The 16,009-nt window shown below is 39.4% G+C and overlaps 1 protein-coding gene across 1 annotated transcript in view; it reads left to right on the forward strand.

Moving 5' to 3' along the window:
* plxna4 (plexin A4) overlaps positions 1-16,009 on the forward strand; it is a 195,223-nt gene that overhangs the window by 5,761 nt on the left and 173,453 nt on the right. The window contains exon 2 of the mRNA XM_079869813.1: positions 8,868-10,182. Within this exon, the coding sequence (XP_079725939.1) occupies positions 8,968-10,182 (1,215 nt within the window). The 5' untranslated portion in view covers positions 8,868-8,967. The remainder of the gene's footprint in view (positions 1-8,867; positions 10,183-16,009) is intronic.

The raw sequence follows: 16,009 nt of genomic DNA on the forward strand, positions 1-16,009 counted from the left end.
TTGTGCCCTTGCCATCCTGTATTTTTCCATCACCTTCAAGATAAACGTTTTCAAGCCCTCATTGGATGTGCTTAAAAGTTATTTTATTTGGCACAGCTTAACATGAATGAAGGTGATATTTGAATCTTGTCAGGGTGATTCATGTCACTGCTGTGCTTTGGGATGGAACATCCTCTTAGAGTAAAAAGGGAAGATAAACATGGTAAATGCACAGGTCATTTCCACTGTTCCAGTGTCACTGTGATTTAGTTTCTGGGGAACGGTCATGCATGCTCACCCAGACTCCTCGGATTCACTCGCACAAGAAATGTGACGTGGTTAAGCATGTAGAAAATCAAACTAAACAGCCTGACCAAGTGCAGAAAGGGAAAGAAAAGAGGAATGGATTACGTTTCTTTCATCACAAACCACAGGAGCCCCCTGCTGAAAGGACTCGAAAGCAGCCTTCCGTGTTTACGCCAAGGGCTCTGACAAACAGAGCGAGGGAGGAAGGTAAATAGAAAACAGAATGGAGTGCTATCTTCCTGTCCCGACTCCTGCACGCAGATGAGGAGAAGAGCGCTGGCGTCAGGCCAGGAGCAGAAGGCTGGGCGCAGTGGCACCCGCAGCTCGTTCAATGAGAAAGTTGTGGCAAAAAGTTCCGAAAACGAGTCCACCAACAACCACGGGCCGAATTTGCATTTGATTTGTATAAAATGCATATTGATGAGACTCATCAGCATATGTTTTTGTAGCCACTTGTGACGGTAGAGTGGTGTGTAATCTACCAGCGGTGGACAATAGCTCATCTGTCTACTCGCACGCATATGGATGGAAGGGAGCACATCACGGTCAGCCTTCATCAAAGATACTTCTGTGTGCGCCTCGTTCTTCATTATCTCTACATATGACACCCATGATGGTTTGCCTCCAGGCCATTACCAGTGTGACATCTTCACTCACGCTACCATGCTCGTGGGTCTGTGTGTGTGCTCATGCAAATGTCTTTATCATCAGCACTTGAATGGTGCTATTGAAAGGCAGTGTGACCGGGAGAGTCCATAGTGCAGACAGTAATCATTTTTTTGTGGGATAGGGTTGCTTTTGCCTTTATGGAAATATCTGGACTGTAGAGCCTTGGAGTAGGAAGCAAAGGATAATGCATTGAAAATGCTTTTGTGTGTGAGAGAGCGAGAGAGAGTCATATTGATGACTCATACACTTTTGATGTGATTCCTCCAAAATGCCTCTAAATGAGTGAGTCATTTCTTGAACTAATTCTTAGCAGTAATTTAACGGCTATGGTTGTCTGAATAATGTGTTATGAAGTTATTCTGATAAGACTTGACACAAGCAGATATTGACTTGACTCACAGCATGATTCTTCAAAAACCAACTGTAATTATCACAATAGCTCTAATATAAACAGTCTTGAAATACAAAGTAATTTTTGCATGGGGAGGAGAAATCCAATAAAAATCCAAGCATACAAAAATTGTCACCTTGTTCTTAAACTCTCTGCTGCCTTATGATTATACCGACTGACATTGTTGACTGTTGTGTTGCTACTGTTACTTGATTCGTCTCTTGCCGTTTCAAGCTGTAATATGCGCAGACGCAATGTGTTTTTTCTTTGCTAGAGGAACAATTTGAGTTGCTTTTCTTGTGACCTTTTGGGAAACTGTTTCCGTCTCTATTCTCTCTCCCTCTGTCCATTCTTCCCTTTGGTCTCACTGTTAATGTGGAGGTGATGATTTATCACTTGTGTGAGTCTGTAAGAAAATGGGTTTTCTCCTGGAACAGTGGTGGAGCTGACAGATTCTTTAAAACTGTGCTTTGCAGCCTCACTGGCAATTACAATGTGGTTCCAAGCCGTTCCAGTGTGTTCAATTGACTCTGATGGGGCAGTAATTTATTTTAGGCTTTGAATCTGCACACATCTGCTTTCTGAGTGCTAGATTTAATAGGAAAAGCTACTGACAGGGTCTTGGTGCAGAACTAGCCTAAGTGTGTTAGAATTCAGCGGTCATGTTCTTAAAGTGTGTCCACCCTCATCAGATCACTGCCAACAAGAGGGAAGAGGCTTTATGATTTATGGCAAGGGCTTATGTCCAGTCCTAAAGGCCATTCACAACCAATGTGATAAAGATGATAAATTGAATAATAATTTTAACTACAAAGTTTTAATAATCATTCTAATTCTATGAGAACAGGGAAGTCCACACCACACCTGAAATGATAACGGCACTGGAACAATATGCTCATCACAAGCTCCAGATGAAATCTGCAGAATCTTTTCCACATTTCATGTGCTTATTTTGAGGAAAAGTTTGCAAAATTGACCTGGACACTCACAGAAATGCATGAGAGTTCTGACTCTTTTGAATGGAAAATTCTAGGAGGAAAGACTTAATCCAAGATTTCACTTAAGGAACGCTGAGATGATGAGTGTGTGTGGAGACTGGGAGGGTAAGTTGGATTATCAGTGTTGAAGCCAGTGGTGTGTATCAGGGCCTCAATTCCATGATTATTCCATCCCCCCTCACACACACACACAAATTAAAAACAGTTTAACGGTTTATAATAATCAGTCCAAAGCTTGTGATTATCAGGCATTTATGTCTAAGAAGTTAATCTTCCAGGTCCAGTTCATCCAACACTGTTTGAACTGTATTGGGGGAGATTGCGTATTAATACTGTGTGTAAACCAGTTCTAGATGGGTCAGCTGTAGTTCAGCTTGTAGAGTATGGCACTAACAACGACAAGGTCATGTATTTGGATATTTGGATTTGTTTCCCAAATGAGTGAATGAGTGTCTCCCACATCTTTCTTGATGTGGACTGTGTTGGCTTTTAGTTTCAGAGATCATATCAGATTTTTTTTTTACATGCAGGTCCTCCATACTTCATTATTCAGTTCACTCTGACTGTGGCAGTTTGCCTTTAGGCTAAAACAGAATCTGTTCAGTTACTGTTCTAGAGCCAGCTGTTGCCATCTAGCCACGATCATTATTGAAGACAAAACTAAGCTCAATTCAGCTGAAACCTTTTACCATCTTTCCTTTAGTTGATGAAATTTGGCATGCAGTGATGACAGGCAGACCCCACCCTCGGGCTGGCCCAGCACACATCAGCACTGTATTACTGACTCCGCTGTGTGGAAAATGAACTTTTATGATCTCTGATTTATTATCTGCATCAGTGGCTCTGAAACGCCCCAGGATTGCTTTGAGGAAAGCTGAAGGGAAAAGCCTTCAGTCTGGGTGAGAAATCAAATCCACACCCCCCTCATCGACACCCTGTCCCTCACTGCTGATCACACATGTATGCTGTGGTGTGTGTGTGTGTGCGTTCTGAGTTATGCATTCAGTGTTATACCTGCATGTTCATGTCTTGCAGTGATGTGAGTTTTATATTTCCACTTTGTTGTAGAGTATGTTTAATTTATTGTTAATTGATTTGTTACATGTATATTATTTTAATTTAATTGATTTTTTTAAGTTTTATTTAAAAATCACTTAAATTTTATTTGAATACATGATTATTTTATTTATTTTGAACAGCATGTTATTTATTTACATGCACACAGTTGCTGTGCCATTTGTTGGCAATATTTCACACTGCAGTCTTTCTCTCTTTTCACATGCATTTTATAATCTCACAACTCAGCTAAAATGTATTTCTTTCTTTTTCTTTTAACGCTGCAGTTTCAGCAGCAGCAAAGCACTGCTCTGAAACTCTAGTGTGCTGAATATATTTGTGCTAGAAGTGGCTAACATCTTGATTTAAGGTGCTGAACTGTGCATTTGTCTCACAGCAAGTGCTGGGATCATAAATAAGACCCTCTTAAACACTGAGAGGTGACCTCTCATGAATGTCATTGAACTTTTCCACACACTATTTGATTAGTTTTCAGAGTGAGCAGAGAGGAAGTACATAGAAAAGACAGTAGAGAGCACATGAAAGTTTCAATATGCAGTTCTAACGTGGTGTGACTGACCAAGGATGTGGTTTCCCTTCCCTCGTCTCATATCTGGAGGTGAAGAGAGAGACTGAGGGAATGTGGAAATTAGCCTATAATAATTTGGATTTATCGGCCAATATATCAGTTATCATCTTTCAAATGTAAAGAATCATCGGTTATCAATTTTTATTTAATTTTCATATCAGTGCATCCCTTGTCTAAAGGCTTTTCAGTGGTATCTGGGAGTTTGAGAGATACAGTTAGTTAGAATTAGCTGAGCAGCCCTTTGAAAACTGCTTAGAAACCCCTTGTTTACTTCTTTTAAGAGTAGTGATTGACCAGTAGGCCTATATCATATGGATGGATGGCTGTTTAGTCCAACTTTGATAATGCACAGTCGGCTTTATGACTTAAGTTTTTGACTCAAGTTTAATTTGACTGTCAGAGAGGCTTTTTTTGTTCTTACATCAGTGTATTTTACATGGTTCATGGTTGTTTGTACTTGATAATCTGCATCTTCTTTTGGATTGAGTCTCTAAAAGAAAAGGAGGATTTAAAGCCTCTGGAATGACACACAATGGTTCCAGTTCTTGTTTAAAGGGATAGTTCAGGAGTGAACTATCCCTTTAAAATACATTTATTTCCCTATCCAATCACTGCTTTGTGGTCTTCCTAAGTCATTGGTTAATTGAATAAAAGATATCATCTATTCATAGTAATGAGTGACAAATAAGACATTTGTTAAATATGGTGAGCTGGACATGGCAGACGGCAACAGGAAGAAGCTTGGAGTCTAACCTAATAACAGGATCCTCACAATGAGGATCAGTTTCTTTTCAATTTACCTCCTAATAGAATCAAAACATCTTTATCGGAGGAGATAACATTCAGTACAGTCAACACCCATGACAATGGGCGTCAGGAGAAATAGAGAGTGGGTGGACCAAGTAGGAAATGGAAGGTATATGTTCATGTGGTTCTATGCATGATTGTGTGCTTATCTTTATATAGTTGGCTATCATTTCCATGTGAATCTGTATGTGAGAGCTATTACAGCGGACCGCAGTATTTTTTTATGGTCAGCAGGAGATGCGTGCCAGTTCAAGGCAGAAACACCCCCTGACAAACACAAAGAACCTGACTCATTTGATAAAGGTGTGTGAGGGGAGAAGTGCATTTGTGTGCAAAAGAGAAGGGAAGTGATTTGTGTATGTGTGTGAGTGAGGGAGAGGAAGATGGATGGAAAGCGTTTGACAGAGTCTGTTTGAACCGAGAGCTGCTGTGGAGGATTATGGTCCCTCTGATCAGAGCAAGGGAGGAAATAGAAAGAAGGAAAATGGGAGAGAGAGCGAGGACAGGCAGATGTCAACATGTCTCTCAGATCCACTGGATTTGTCTGACCGGTGTTTGGTCTCAATCCATTGCTTTGAAATGCCACAATTCTGGGAGAACTGTGGTTTTGATGAATTCTGTAAATACTGAGCAAGTTTGATATGTGCAAACATCAAACACCACATCAGTTCATGACAAGTTCACAGCATCAGAAACACACATATAAAACTTTTTTTTTTTTTTGTAAATGACAATTCAATATACTGTCGCTAACGTCACTTTGACCTTCACATGAAAAGATAGCATCACAGGAATGAGACATTACTATTTTGCTGTTAGTTTACAAAATTATCCTGTGTATTTATAGGATGATGTGATGAGTATCATAATATACTTTTGCATTTTGAGACTACCCGCACCTTACTTGCCAGTGAGTAGTTTGTATAGTAATGGTTACGAATTCCTCTCTCTGCCTCTTTATGCTCGTATTGTGAGTGATTCATTGATGAAAAAAGACACACAAAATTAAAGATGAGCATTGAACCCCCCCAAAAAAAATAGTGTAGTGAAAATCTGATATTGTATGTGTCCATCGGCACTTAATTTGAGTTTAGTATGATTGATTTTAGAAGATTTTAATTGACACTGAAGATTAACTGCATTCCACATTATTTGTGTTGAATGTGACCTTTCTGTTGCTCTCTCACTTGAGCATCCTGAAGTCCCATCAGATTTTGGTAGGCATAGCCCCTTCACCCTCTGGGAGGGCTGTAGATAATTAAAAACCCTTATCTGTATGTGCTCAGTGTGTAAACATAACTCCTTTTCTTCCTAGCATCCTTCTGTCACCCTTTCCTTCAGACTTACATCAAGGATGAATCCCTCCATCTGTCCATAGTGGGATAAGGAGCGCAGGCTGTGCTAATGGAAGTCGAACAGGAGGATGCGTGTGTAAGCGTCTGTGTGTATGCGCAATTTTGCCTGTAGAGTATGAGATTTTGTGACATGCCGTAATCAAAGTTGAATTGCACTGTTCTGAGATAATGCTCTTAGATCAGGGAGGATAAATTCAGGATTGTTCGGATGGCCTTGGCCCCCCACCCTCTCCCACACACATCTGATGAAATTCAAGGTCGAGTGTTGGCAAAGCCTGGAAAGGCTCCAGTCAAACGCCCGGGTCTTTAAATTAATTTAGTTGCTTATTCTTTGTCCATTGTTTTTTTTTTTTCCTGGCCATTGTCAATTAATGCCGCCAACTGATCTACGAAATCTTCACTTGACTTAATTTGACACTCAGATGGCCTTGATTTTAGCTCAAAATCAAAAAAGTAGCATGGAAATTGTGAGTCTACCACTGCCAGCACCAACCCTTCCAACTTGAAGCCAGGATTTACGCAGCCTGGTGTCAACTCAGTTTGCCATACTGATGCCCAGTGTGAAGTGCATGGTGCTTGGCAATTGGTGCACATTTTAACCAGAAGGTCATGAATGAAACAACCTGGTCACCGAATGAAAATACATCAAGTGAGACTTTGTATCCTAGAAAGACAAAGAATTGGAAAGAGAAGCATGAATATACAATTATTTATCAAGTGAACCACACACTCCCTGCTTAAACCCTAAATGTGCCGTTTCCTCACATTCCCAGAGATGCTGCTTGTGTGTGGTATTAAACATGAATTCATTTGCACTCTTTGATGTGGCTACTCAGCATGTGGTCTCCAGTCCATGTGTGTGTGTGTGTGTGTGTGTGTGTGTGTGTGTGTGTGTGTGTGTGTGTGTGTGTGTGTGTGTGTGTTGCAAGTAAGCTTTCCAATAGAATAACTTTTTTTTGGCAACGTGCTAGAGTGTTGGAGTATCTCTGGGCTTTAGGTCAAGTCATGTTCCCTGTTCAAGACACTGGGAATGCTGTTTTATATCCAACTGGCAGTCTCCTAAAACAGCCTATGAGAAGATGCTAGAATTATAAACCCCTGTTTTTGGATGACCTTGCACATTAGCTGATCCTAAAGCCCAGTGCTAGATGCCTTTTTAAATATTTTACCACCATGGATTGGCATGGATACTTGCTCTTAACATCCAACCATGCACAGAAAAGCCTCTAGCAAACCAAGCTGCATTTTACAATAGTTTGATATCTGCATATTAATATTTCAGACTGTTGTTGGAGTCATAGCTTAATGGTTAGTAAAAATGCTACAGGTCCATTGAGCCGATACGGGAGATGCGGTTTTAAGTCCTGATACCATATTTCCCTCTTCTCTTCCATTGTCTCTCTGATTTGTCTATGTGAAAAATGTCAAAAAGAGTACATTTGTGTTTAATGAAAGGGCTTTAGCATGTGATTGCTTTATGGGAAGGATGTTCATTTCGTCTTTTGGCTGCTATTTGAGCCCACAAACTAGCCGAGGGGTCATAATATGTGTTTTGATTCAGCTTCACAAGACCACCATTTCCTCATGCATGTTTTTATCTCGGCTCACATATCCGTTCTTTCCCACTTTAAATGTAATCGCTAGTAAATGATACCTGCTGTAGTATTTTGAAGTGGTTCTTTGCTAGACTTTTCTATGAGAAAACATTATCCCCCACCGCTCAGATTACACACACTACTATTTTTCCAACCATACCCTTCCTTACACACGAACACCGCTGCAGTAGGACTATTCTTGCGCAGAATGGAAAGTATACCGAACCCTTTATTACTCTCCTATACCTCTGAGTGGGCTAACGCTCCCTCCCTTAGTGAGTCTCTGCTTTCTGTTTCAATGGCTAATCATTACTGTGGAGTCCATACCCTTCACTCTGTATAACGTCTTAATGCCCACTACAACAGCTAGGCAGTGATTTTCACATCTGCTGTGAACCTCAGCAGTTAAGTGTCAGCCTAGCATACCACTGCTAGTTTGCTCTGCAGCTAAAAAACTGTTTATATGCAAGACTCTGCTGTCCATTTATTTTCAAACTTTTATAATTTGTACAGCTCAACACTACATGCCACAGTGTCAAAATGTACCTATTTTGCTCAAGGATAAGGAGCAGACTGTTCCCCCACTCCCTGTCTTTTGTGGAGATATTAGCATTTCCTTCTAATTGGCCCTGTGGTCCACCACTACTCAAACATTGCAGGCATGACTGTGAGCTCTGCCACTCCTTCAGCAGTGTCAGCAGGTGAACTGTGCTATCTGGAAAGATGGGAGAAAACTAGCCAAGCATGCAAATCGCATACCAAGAGAAAAATCAATTAGAGGGCCAGAGGTCCAGCTGTGAGGTGGGGCACAGGCAGAGAAATTGTGCCCATCCTGGCTGTTAACTCCTGGGGCAAATGCATTATCCCATTGAGAATGGCATCCATTCATGCCAACTGTGCATGCTCCAAGAGTGCCTTTTTCCACCTCTCTTTCTCCCTCTAATTACTCATGCATTTTTTTCAAATGGCTGGAAAACTGTTATTAGGCTTTAATAATTTGTTTTCTTGGATCGTTCCTCTCAGAATCTGATACAGTGAATGTAAATTGTGGAATATATCTTTACAATATCTTTTTGTACAATATCTTCTGCTAACACTCTTTTGTTCTTTCTTTCTGTGCAGGTACAGAATGTCCCCAACTTCACGAGAAGCCTGAATACTGATACAGAGTACGGGTAGCGAGTAGTGGACAGAGACATTCTTCCTGTAAGGTATCAGGACAATGGCTTCCCACACCAGGAGATGGAACTTTTTCACTTTTTCTTGCTGCATTATTGTCCTTTTGGTTCCCCTTGTGGCTACGAGACCACAACAGCCTTCAGCAGCATCCAGTGTACATGAGGAATACAATACCTTCCGGGCAGAGAACCCTGAATGGACTTTTAATCACCTTGCAGTGGACCACAGAAATGGGAATGTGTACCTTGGGGCAGTGAATCGCATCTACAAACTCTCACCTGGGCTGGACGTACAGGTGTCGCATCAGACTGGTCCAGATGAGGATAACCGGAACTGCTACCCACCCCGTATAGTGCAGCCTTGTAGCGAACCACTCACATTGACCAATAACGTCAATAAGATGCTGCTCATGGACTACCGCGAGAACCGGCTGCTGGCCTGCGGCAGTCTGTACCAGGGTATTTGCAAACTCCTCCGTCTGGATGATCTCTTTAAGCTTGGAGAGCCCTTCCATAAAAAAGAACACTACCTCTCTGGCGTCAACGAGAGCGGCTCCGTGTTTGGGGTCATTGTGTCATACAGCGATGCCTCTACTGATAAGCTTTTTGTGGCCACAGCTGTCGACGGAAGACCGGAGTACTTCCCGACAATATCCAGTCGTAAGCTCACCCGTAACTCTGAGGAGGATGGGATGTTCGCCTACGTCTTCCATGATGAATTTGTTGCCTCCATGATTAAAATCCCATCGGATACATTCACAGTGGTTCCAGACTTTGACATCTATTATGTCTATGGGTTTAGCAGTGGAAATTTTGTGTATTTTCTCACATTGCAGCCCGAAATGGGGGGAGGCCCGACAACCGGGTCATCCTCAGCCGGACGTGAACAGGTGTACACTTCCAAACTGGTGCGACTCTGCAAGGACGACACCGCATTCAACTCGTACGTCGAGGTTCCTCTTGGTTGCGTTAAGGGGGGGGTTGAGTATCGCCTGCTGCAGGCAGGCTACCTGTCCAAGGCAGGTACCATCCTGGCACGTTCGCTAGGCATAGGACCCGATGATGACATCCTTTATGCTGTGTTCTCCAAAGGACAAAAAAGGAGGCCCAAGGAATCATCTCAGGAGTCGGCTCTCTGTGTGTTCACTCTGAAAGAAATTAATGAAAGAATTAAGGACCGGCTACAGTCATGTTATAAAGGAGAGGGAACCCTGGATCTCGCCTGGCTCAAAGTGAAAGACATCTCGTGCAGTAGTGCGGTAAGTACATTCAACACTCCCCTGCTTACCTTCCATTAGCAGAAAAACAGTACTTGTGACAGTGACTATAGTAGCACTCTGACTCACAATGGTTGATGTGAAAACGATTAAATTCGGGTCTAGTCATCAAATTGTATACAAATGGAAAGTTTAGAAACAAGACTATTCAAGTTTTTACCAGAGCTTAGAGCTAATTTTGGTCAGATAAAGGCGCACATATGAGGTAGTGCCCACTAGCCATACAGTACGACTTTTGATCAATGACCTCTGGCTGTGCTTATAACAAGCCTTTTGACAACACAGGATTAGGTATCGAAATAAAGCGACATTTTTAATGGTTCCCTGGAAAGTGACTGTTTTGAAAGCAAAAAGCTTATATTTTAAACTATGGGTGTTTAGGCTAAATTAATTGGAAAAAATTGTCATTACAGTTTCAGTCTGTATTTTAAACCAATTTTGTTTTACACCGTATGTATTTTAAACCAATGGTGTTTTACATACCTAGATGTTTTACACAGAGATTTTAAAAACCAATGATGTTTTATCTTGCAATAGATCTGATCACTAGGCCTATATCTGTATAAATGCAGTTTTACCTTGGCAGGTAACATATTTAGGCTTTTTTTTTTTTTGCTTTGTATTTCTATTGATTTAATTATCAGAGCAGTGACAACATAATTGCTACCACTTTGGTTATTAACGTATGGCCAGTTCCAGAAAAAATAATGAATTTGACCCAATAGTTTTCCCCTTGATTCCATAAAATAAGATTCAATTCTTAAAACGTCTCCTTTAGGCTAGGATGCTTGGTGTGGATTGTTTTTCTAGACCTTTTGATAAAAGGCAACCAAGCTGTATAAATGTGAAACTTCCATACTCGAAGAATCAAACTATTATAATAACAATTAATTTATTCCCTGGCTGGAATTCAATACAGTATTACCACACATAACGCTCAGCATCAGACCCAATGAGTTCTTGCTGCTTTCAGAAACCTCAGTGCCAGGTCAAACCCTACATCAATAGAATGAGCTGTTCAGGCATTTACAAGAAAGGTTCCATGTTAATAGCATGCAATTCTTTTGAAGAACCCTGGAGTTGAATGTAAATACCATATGAAGACCATTGTATCATCATATGATGATAGTACCATCACTGTTCCATGGTAATGCCACTGTATCTTTTTTAAGATGGTGAATGAGGTAACATAAGGGTTTCTGCGTGAATGGTGTGATTTTTGGCAAGTTTTTCTTTATGTGGAGAGGATATGTGTGTGGACTGATGTGGAAGTGAAACTGACACTCACTCACACACTCACAGGCACTCGCACACAAGAATAAATGTGAAGCAGACTGTGAGAGAGTGCTTTCGTGATAAGTGTATGGCTAGAGATGGAGGAAGAGAGAGAGTTATGTTGAGGAATGGTGCCATTTCTGCGTGCTCTGCAGTATGGCCACTGCAGCATAAATTAAAGAGAGAGCGTCACAGCGAGGAGAGAGAGATGGATTGCCTGTGTCTCCTCCTTTGGTAACTATGGCTACTGGCTCCTCATTTAAAAGCCAGACAATTGTTTGAATGGGGAAGAGAAAAAGACAAGTGAGCTCAAACACATTATATCTGAGACTGATAAATGCTCTGTTACTGTTTAAATGATCTTCTCCAAGAGCTGTTAGTTCTCACAAACAAATTTAAACACAGAAAAATACAAACCCATGCATGCATAGGCTTATAAAAGACAACATGAAATCAACATTTACCCTATTTACTTAAATAAAATAAAATGCTACTGGTCTTAAGCATTATTCATCGCGTGTTATTCTGAAGAACAAAGTATTTCATCTACAGGGTTTTTCCTGCATAGAGAATTGCGATCAGACAGTCACATGCTCAGATACACTTTTTCCACCGTGACTATTCTGTAGCGGGTTCCCGGCCCGTGTCCATTCTCAAACCGTGTAGTTTGCCGAAAGTGCTCTGCGGATCATAATCCGCGGGTCGGGCGGGCCAAGTAATAAAAACATAACATTCCAATTAATCGAGGGTGGATGGCAGATAAATCATTATAATGTGTTGAGTTTAATAAAGACACGGAACTCTCATCACGGTAAAACGCAATGAACGTGTGTCACTCTTTTACTTTCGTTTTCAACAACGTAATTCTCTTCAGGGAAAACCGATCAAGGAAAACAAATCAGGGCTCGACATTAACGCTTGTCTGGGACACGTGTTTTTTTTTTTTTTTTTGAAGGGACAAGTGAAAGAGAATTGTACTTGCTCAACCAGACAAATGCCCTGATTAAAACAATATTAAATATAAAAAGATAAAATAAAAAATAACTAGGGAATCACTGAAAACGCTGATTCTGATTTTATTTCATTTAATCTAAGTGGCGATTGATAGCCTATAGTTGATAATAAGATAGGCCTACCTAATGTAGGCCTACAGACAGTAACAAAGTTGTGCTGTTAAAGCTTGCGCAGTAATTTATAACATATTATACAGTTAAGAAACATCACACGACCAAGAGTGCTGTTTTCCTGAATACCATCACGATTGAAACCAAGACACTGATTTCATAACAGTCCAATAAACAAATAGTTAAAATGAAGTCACTTACATTTTAGACGCAATGACTGTTTTTGTTCTGTTTCAGCAGTGAAAATAGTTCCAAATAAAGATCACAGCAGAACCATCGCGCATCTCACAGGAACACTCATTACTGAATGATTCAGTGTTTTGAACGAATAGGTTGAGTCAAAGATTCAATTACCCATTCATAAATTGCCTCATTCTGAATAAATCAGCCGTTTGAACGAATCGTTTTAATGAAGGACTCAATGACTCGCTCATTGAGACGGTCGCCTGCCGCCACCTTACTGGTGGTTAAAATTCAAAGCATCATTCCTTTCAACATTCCTTATTTGTATATTCAAAAAAATATTTAAAACGATGTCATAATCTCATTTAATATAGATTATATAAATTATTTAATTTGATTGGTATCAGCCTAGTGTCTTATTATTCTAATTGAATGTATTGATCAAATGTAAGAATTTGAAATTAAAGATCGAGCATGCATTTAATAAAACTAGGGAAAAAATGCCTGAAAAAAATATTCTGATAAGAGTGTTTTCCAACAGTGATTATTGAAACATTGACAATTTAAGTTTGAAGGGAGTAAAGCCTCAATCAGCCTACTTGAGGTACCGAGCTCCACCCAAAAAAATACTGTGGGAAACACAGTAGGCTATATGATGGGGTACAAAAAATACTAATTTAATTTTATTATTATTAAAATACATGATCAGGATTTTACCACCTCCGCCTCGTTTTGAGCCAGGATCTACATACAAAAAACGGATACAAGCCAATATTGTATGTTTAACTATGCATGCTCATTTTCACATTTTTTCAATTTATCTTTAAAAATTGTTTAATAGTTAACTAGTCTAAGGTTTTTTTTTTTTTTTTTATTAATTTATTTATTTGGACAAAATGGTATAGCCTATAATATTAAAATTGACTATTTAAAATTATGTTAAGTGGTATGACTGAATACTGATTTTTTTATTTTACAAATATATAAATTTATATTATTTATAGTATATGCTTAAATATGATGACTTTCTCCACCTAATGACTTGTCATGTCTGCAGTTGTAAAGCTATGGGTGGGGGAAACATCTTAACCAATCTTAATCCTAGCAGAATACAAACTTTTAATGGTACGGTTACATCCTAATTGATAAAATCAAGCCTCATCCTACATTTGCTTTCCACTGAATATTCTGTTTCATCTGAAAATATAGGGTACATTATGGACGTTTAATGCATTGTGAATGCTGTTTTAATGTTGTCTTTCACAGTGAGAAGACTACATTAGGTATAAAGCAGCTTCCAAACACCCACAGGCAGAAGGAACATGAGCATGATTGCGCTGACTCACCTATGAATAAAAGCACACTCTCATAGACGGATACATTCAGACACTCATGTGTTTCAGTACTTACAAACACACATTCGAAAGCATCCCAGGGCAAAAATGAATGACACGTCTTTCAAGCAATTCTGTGACTGAAGTTAAACGCTCTTGGGCTGTGGTATTCCTGAATCTGCGCTCAATGGGACCACATTGACGAGATAAAAAGTGGGGAATGACAGGAGTGATAAAACGGCTCATGAACCTGATATCTGAGTGGGGGAGATGATTTTACAACTGTTGTTAGTCTCAGATGGGTTTGTGTTTTCAATAATGCATGGAAAAACTCAACGCTGCCATGTTAGAATATTGCAACTTGGAATAAGGAAGCAAGAAAGAAATGTAAAAAAAAGGGTAGCTTTTTGACTCCCTGATATGAAAATCTAATTAAGTAAGCAGAGAAGCGCAGTGAGATCAAGCAAGCCCTTCTTCATGAATTTGAAGATAACATTGTCTCAATATTCAGCCCTCTGCAAACATTACATCAACATGACATGATAGTAATGCAGGTTCGGTGAAGATATGAAAGTGATGTATATCTTAATATCCTCTCTGTGCCCTCTGCAAACGATAAGGATATTATGCTGTGAAAAATCATAGCATAATGTAAGCCTGGCTCATACGAGATATATCTCTAGTTCTGTCCAAAAATCAGGTACTAGCAGTTATCATCATGTATACTGTGCAGGCAGATGACATGGATGAATAGCTTTTTTATTATTTTAGATGCATATCAAAAATAATATAGAAAAATATATGAACTATGATCTAATCTGTCTGAGACCTTACAATGAGAATATTTTGACAAACTATTTTACAGCGTTAGTAGTTTTTCTTTTATCATTTTAAAAAAGTTAAAAGGATAGAGGGAAGTCTTTGACACAATGCATATCATTATTTTTCCAGTGTTTTGCACCATGTGCCACATTTAAGATGGCGTGTCAAGTTCAACTTAGTGCAACCACACTTACTGAGACACCTGCTTTCTGTTGCCCTGCATCTGTCTTTTTTATACATAAGGATTCATCCTGTGTGAACTTTTTCTGTCATTTCTCTTTTTTTCTTCTTTTTTTTTTTTTTTTTTACAGTGATGGCTAATGCCACATTACCAAACGTTTTACTGTAGAAATAACTAGTAACTATAGTTAGCATGGTAAATTTAGTATGTGCATGTGTCAAGTGAAAGCAGAAATGTATTTGGACAGGCAGCAGCAGAATTCTACACTTTGCTGACTCTTTCAAGCTCTCTGTAGCTCTCTTTTTTTCCCCATGGTGTGTGTTTTTCCCCAATTAATGAACAGACCTACTGCTCATTAGGGCAGTCAGACTGCATGAAGGGGCACTGTTAATGTCAAACATGATGTGCACACACACACACACACATAAACTTACAAAAGAAAGGGTGTGCATTTCACTATGTGAGACCAGAATAACCATTTTCATCAGTTCATTAAACCAGACGTAGACTAAATCTTTCTAGATGGCGGTAATGAAGTCATCTCTCACACACGTACACATAGCCGTGGCATGTCACACACAATGGTCATGCTGTCACCCTCATTAAGAGGAGATTGTGTCTCTTTGAAATATGCACCACTATATATGTGACATGAACTCTTAATTATGTTGCATGCCCAAATGCAATGGTGCCTTCTTTCTATTTTGTGTACTTTTGTTAATTGTGACTTATATATTACCCCCCCCCCCTCCCATTTATTTATTTATTTATTTATTTATTTATGTATTTATTTATTTATATGATTTGTATTTATTTATTTAATTATTTATTTATTTAATTATTTATTTATGTATGTATGTGTTTGTTTGTAATTTTATGAATCATTTCAT

The sequence above is a fragment of the Squalius cephalus genome (assembly GCF_949319135.1).
Source record: "Squalius cephalus genome assembly, chromosome: 4".
Classification (NCBI taxonomy): Eukaryota; Metazoa; Chordata; class Actinopteri; order Cypriniformes; family Leuciscidae; genus Squalius; species Squalius cephalus.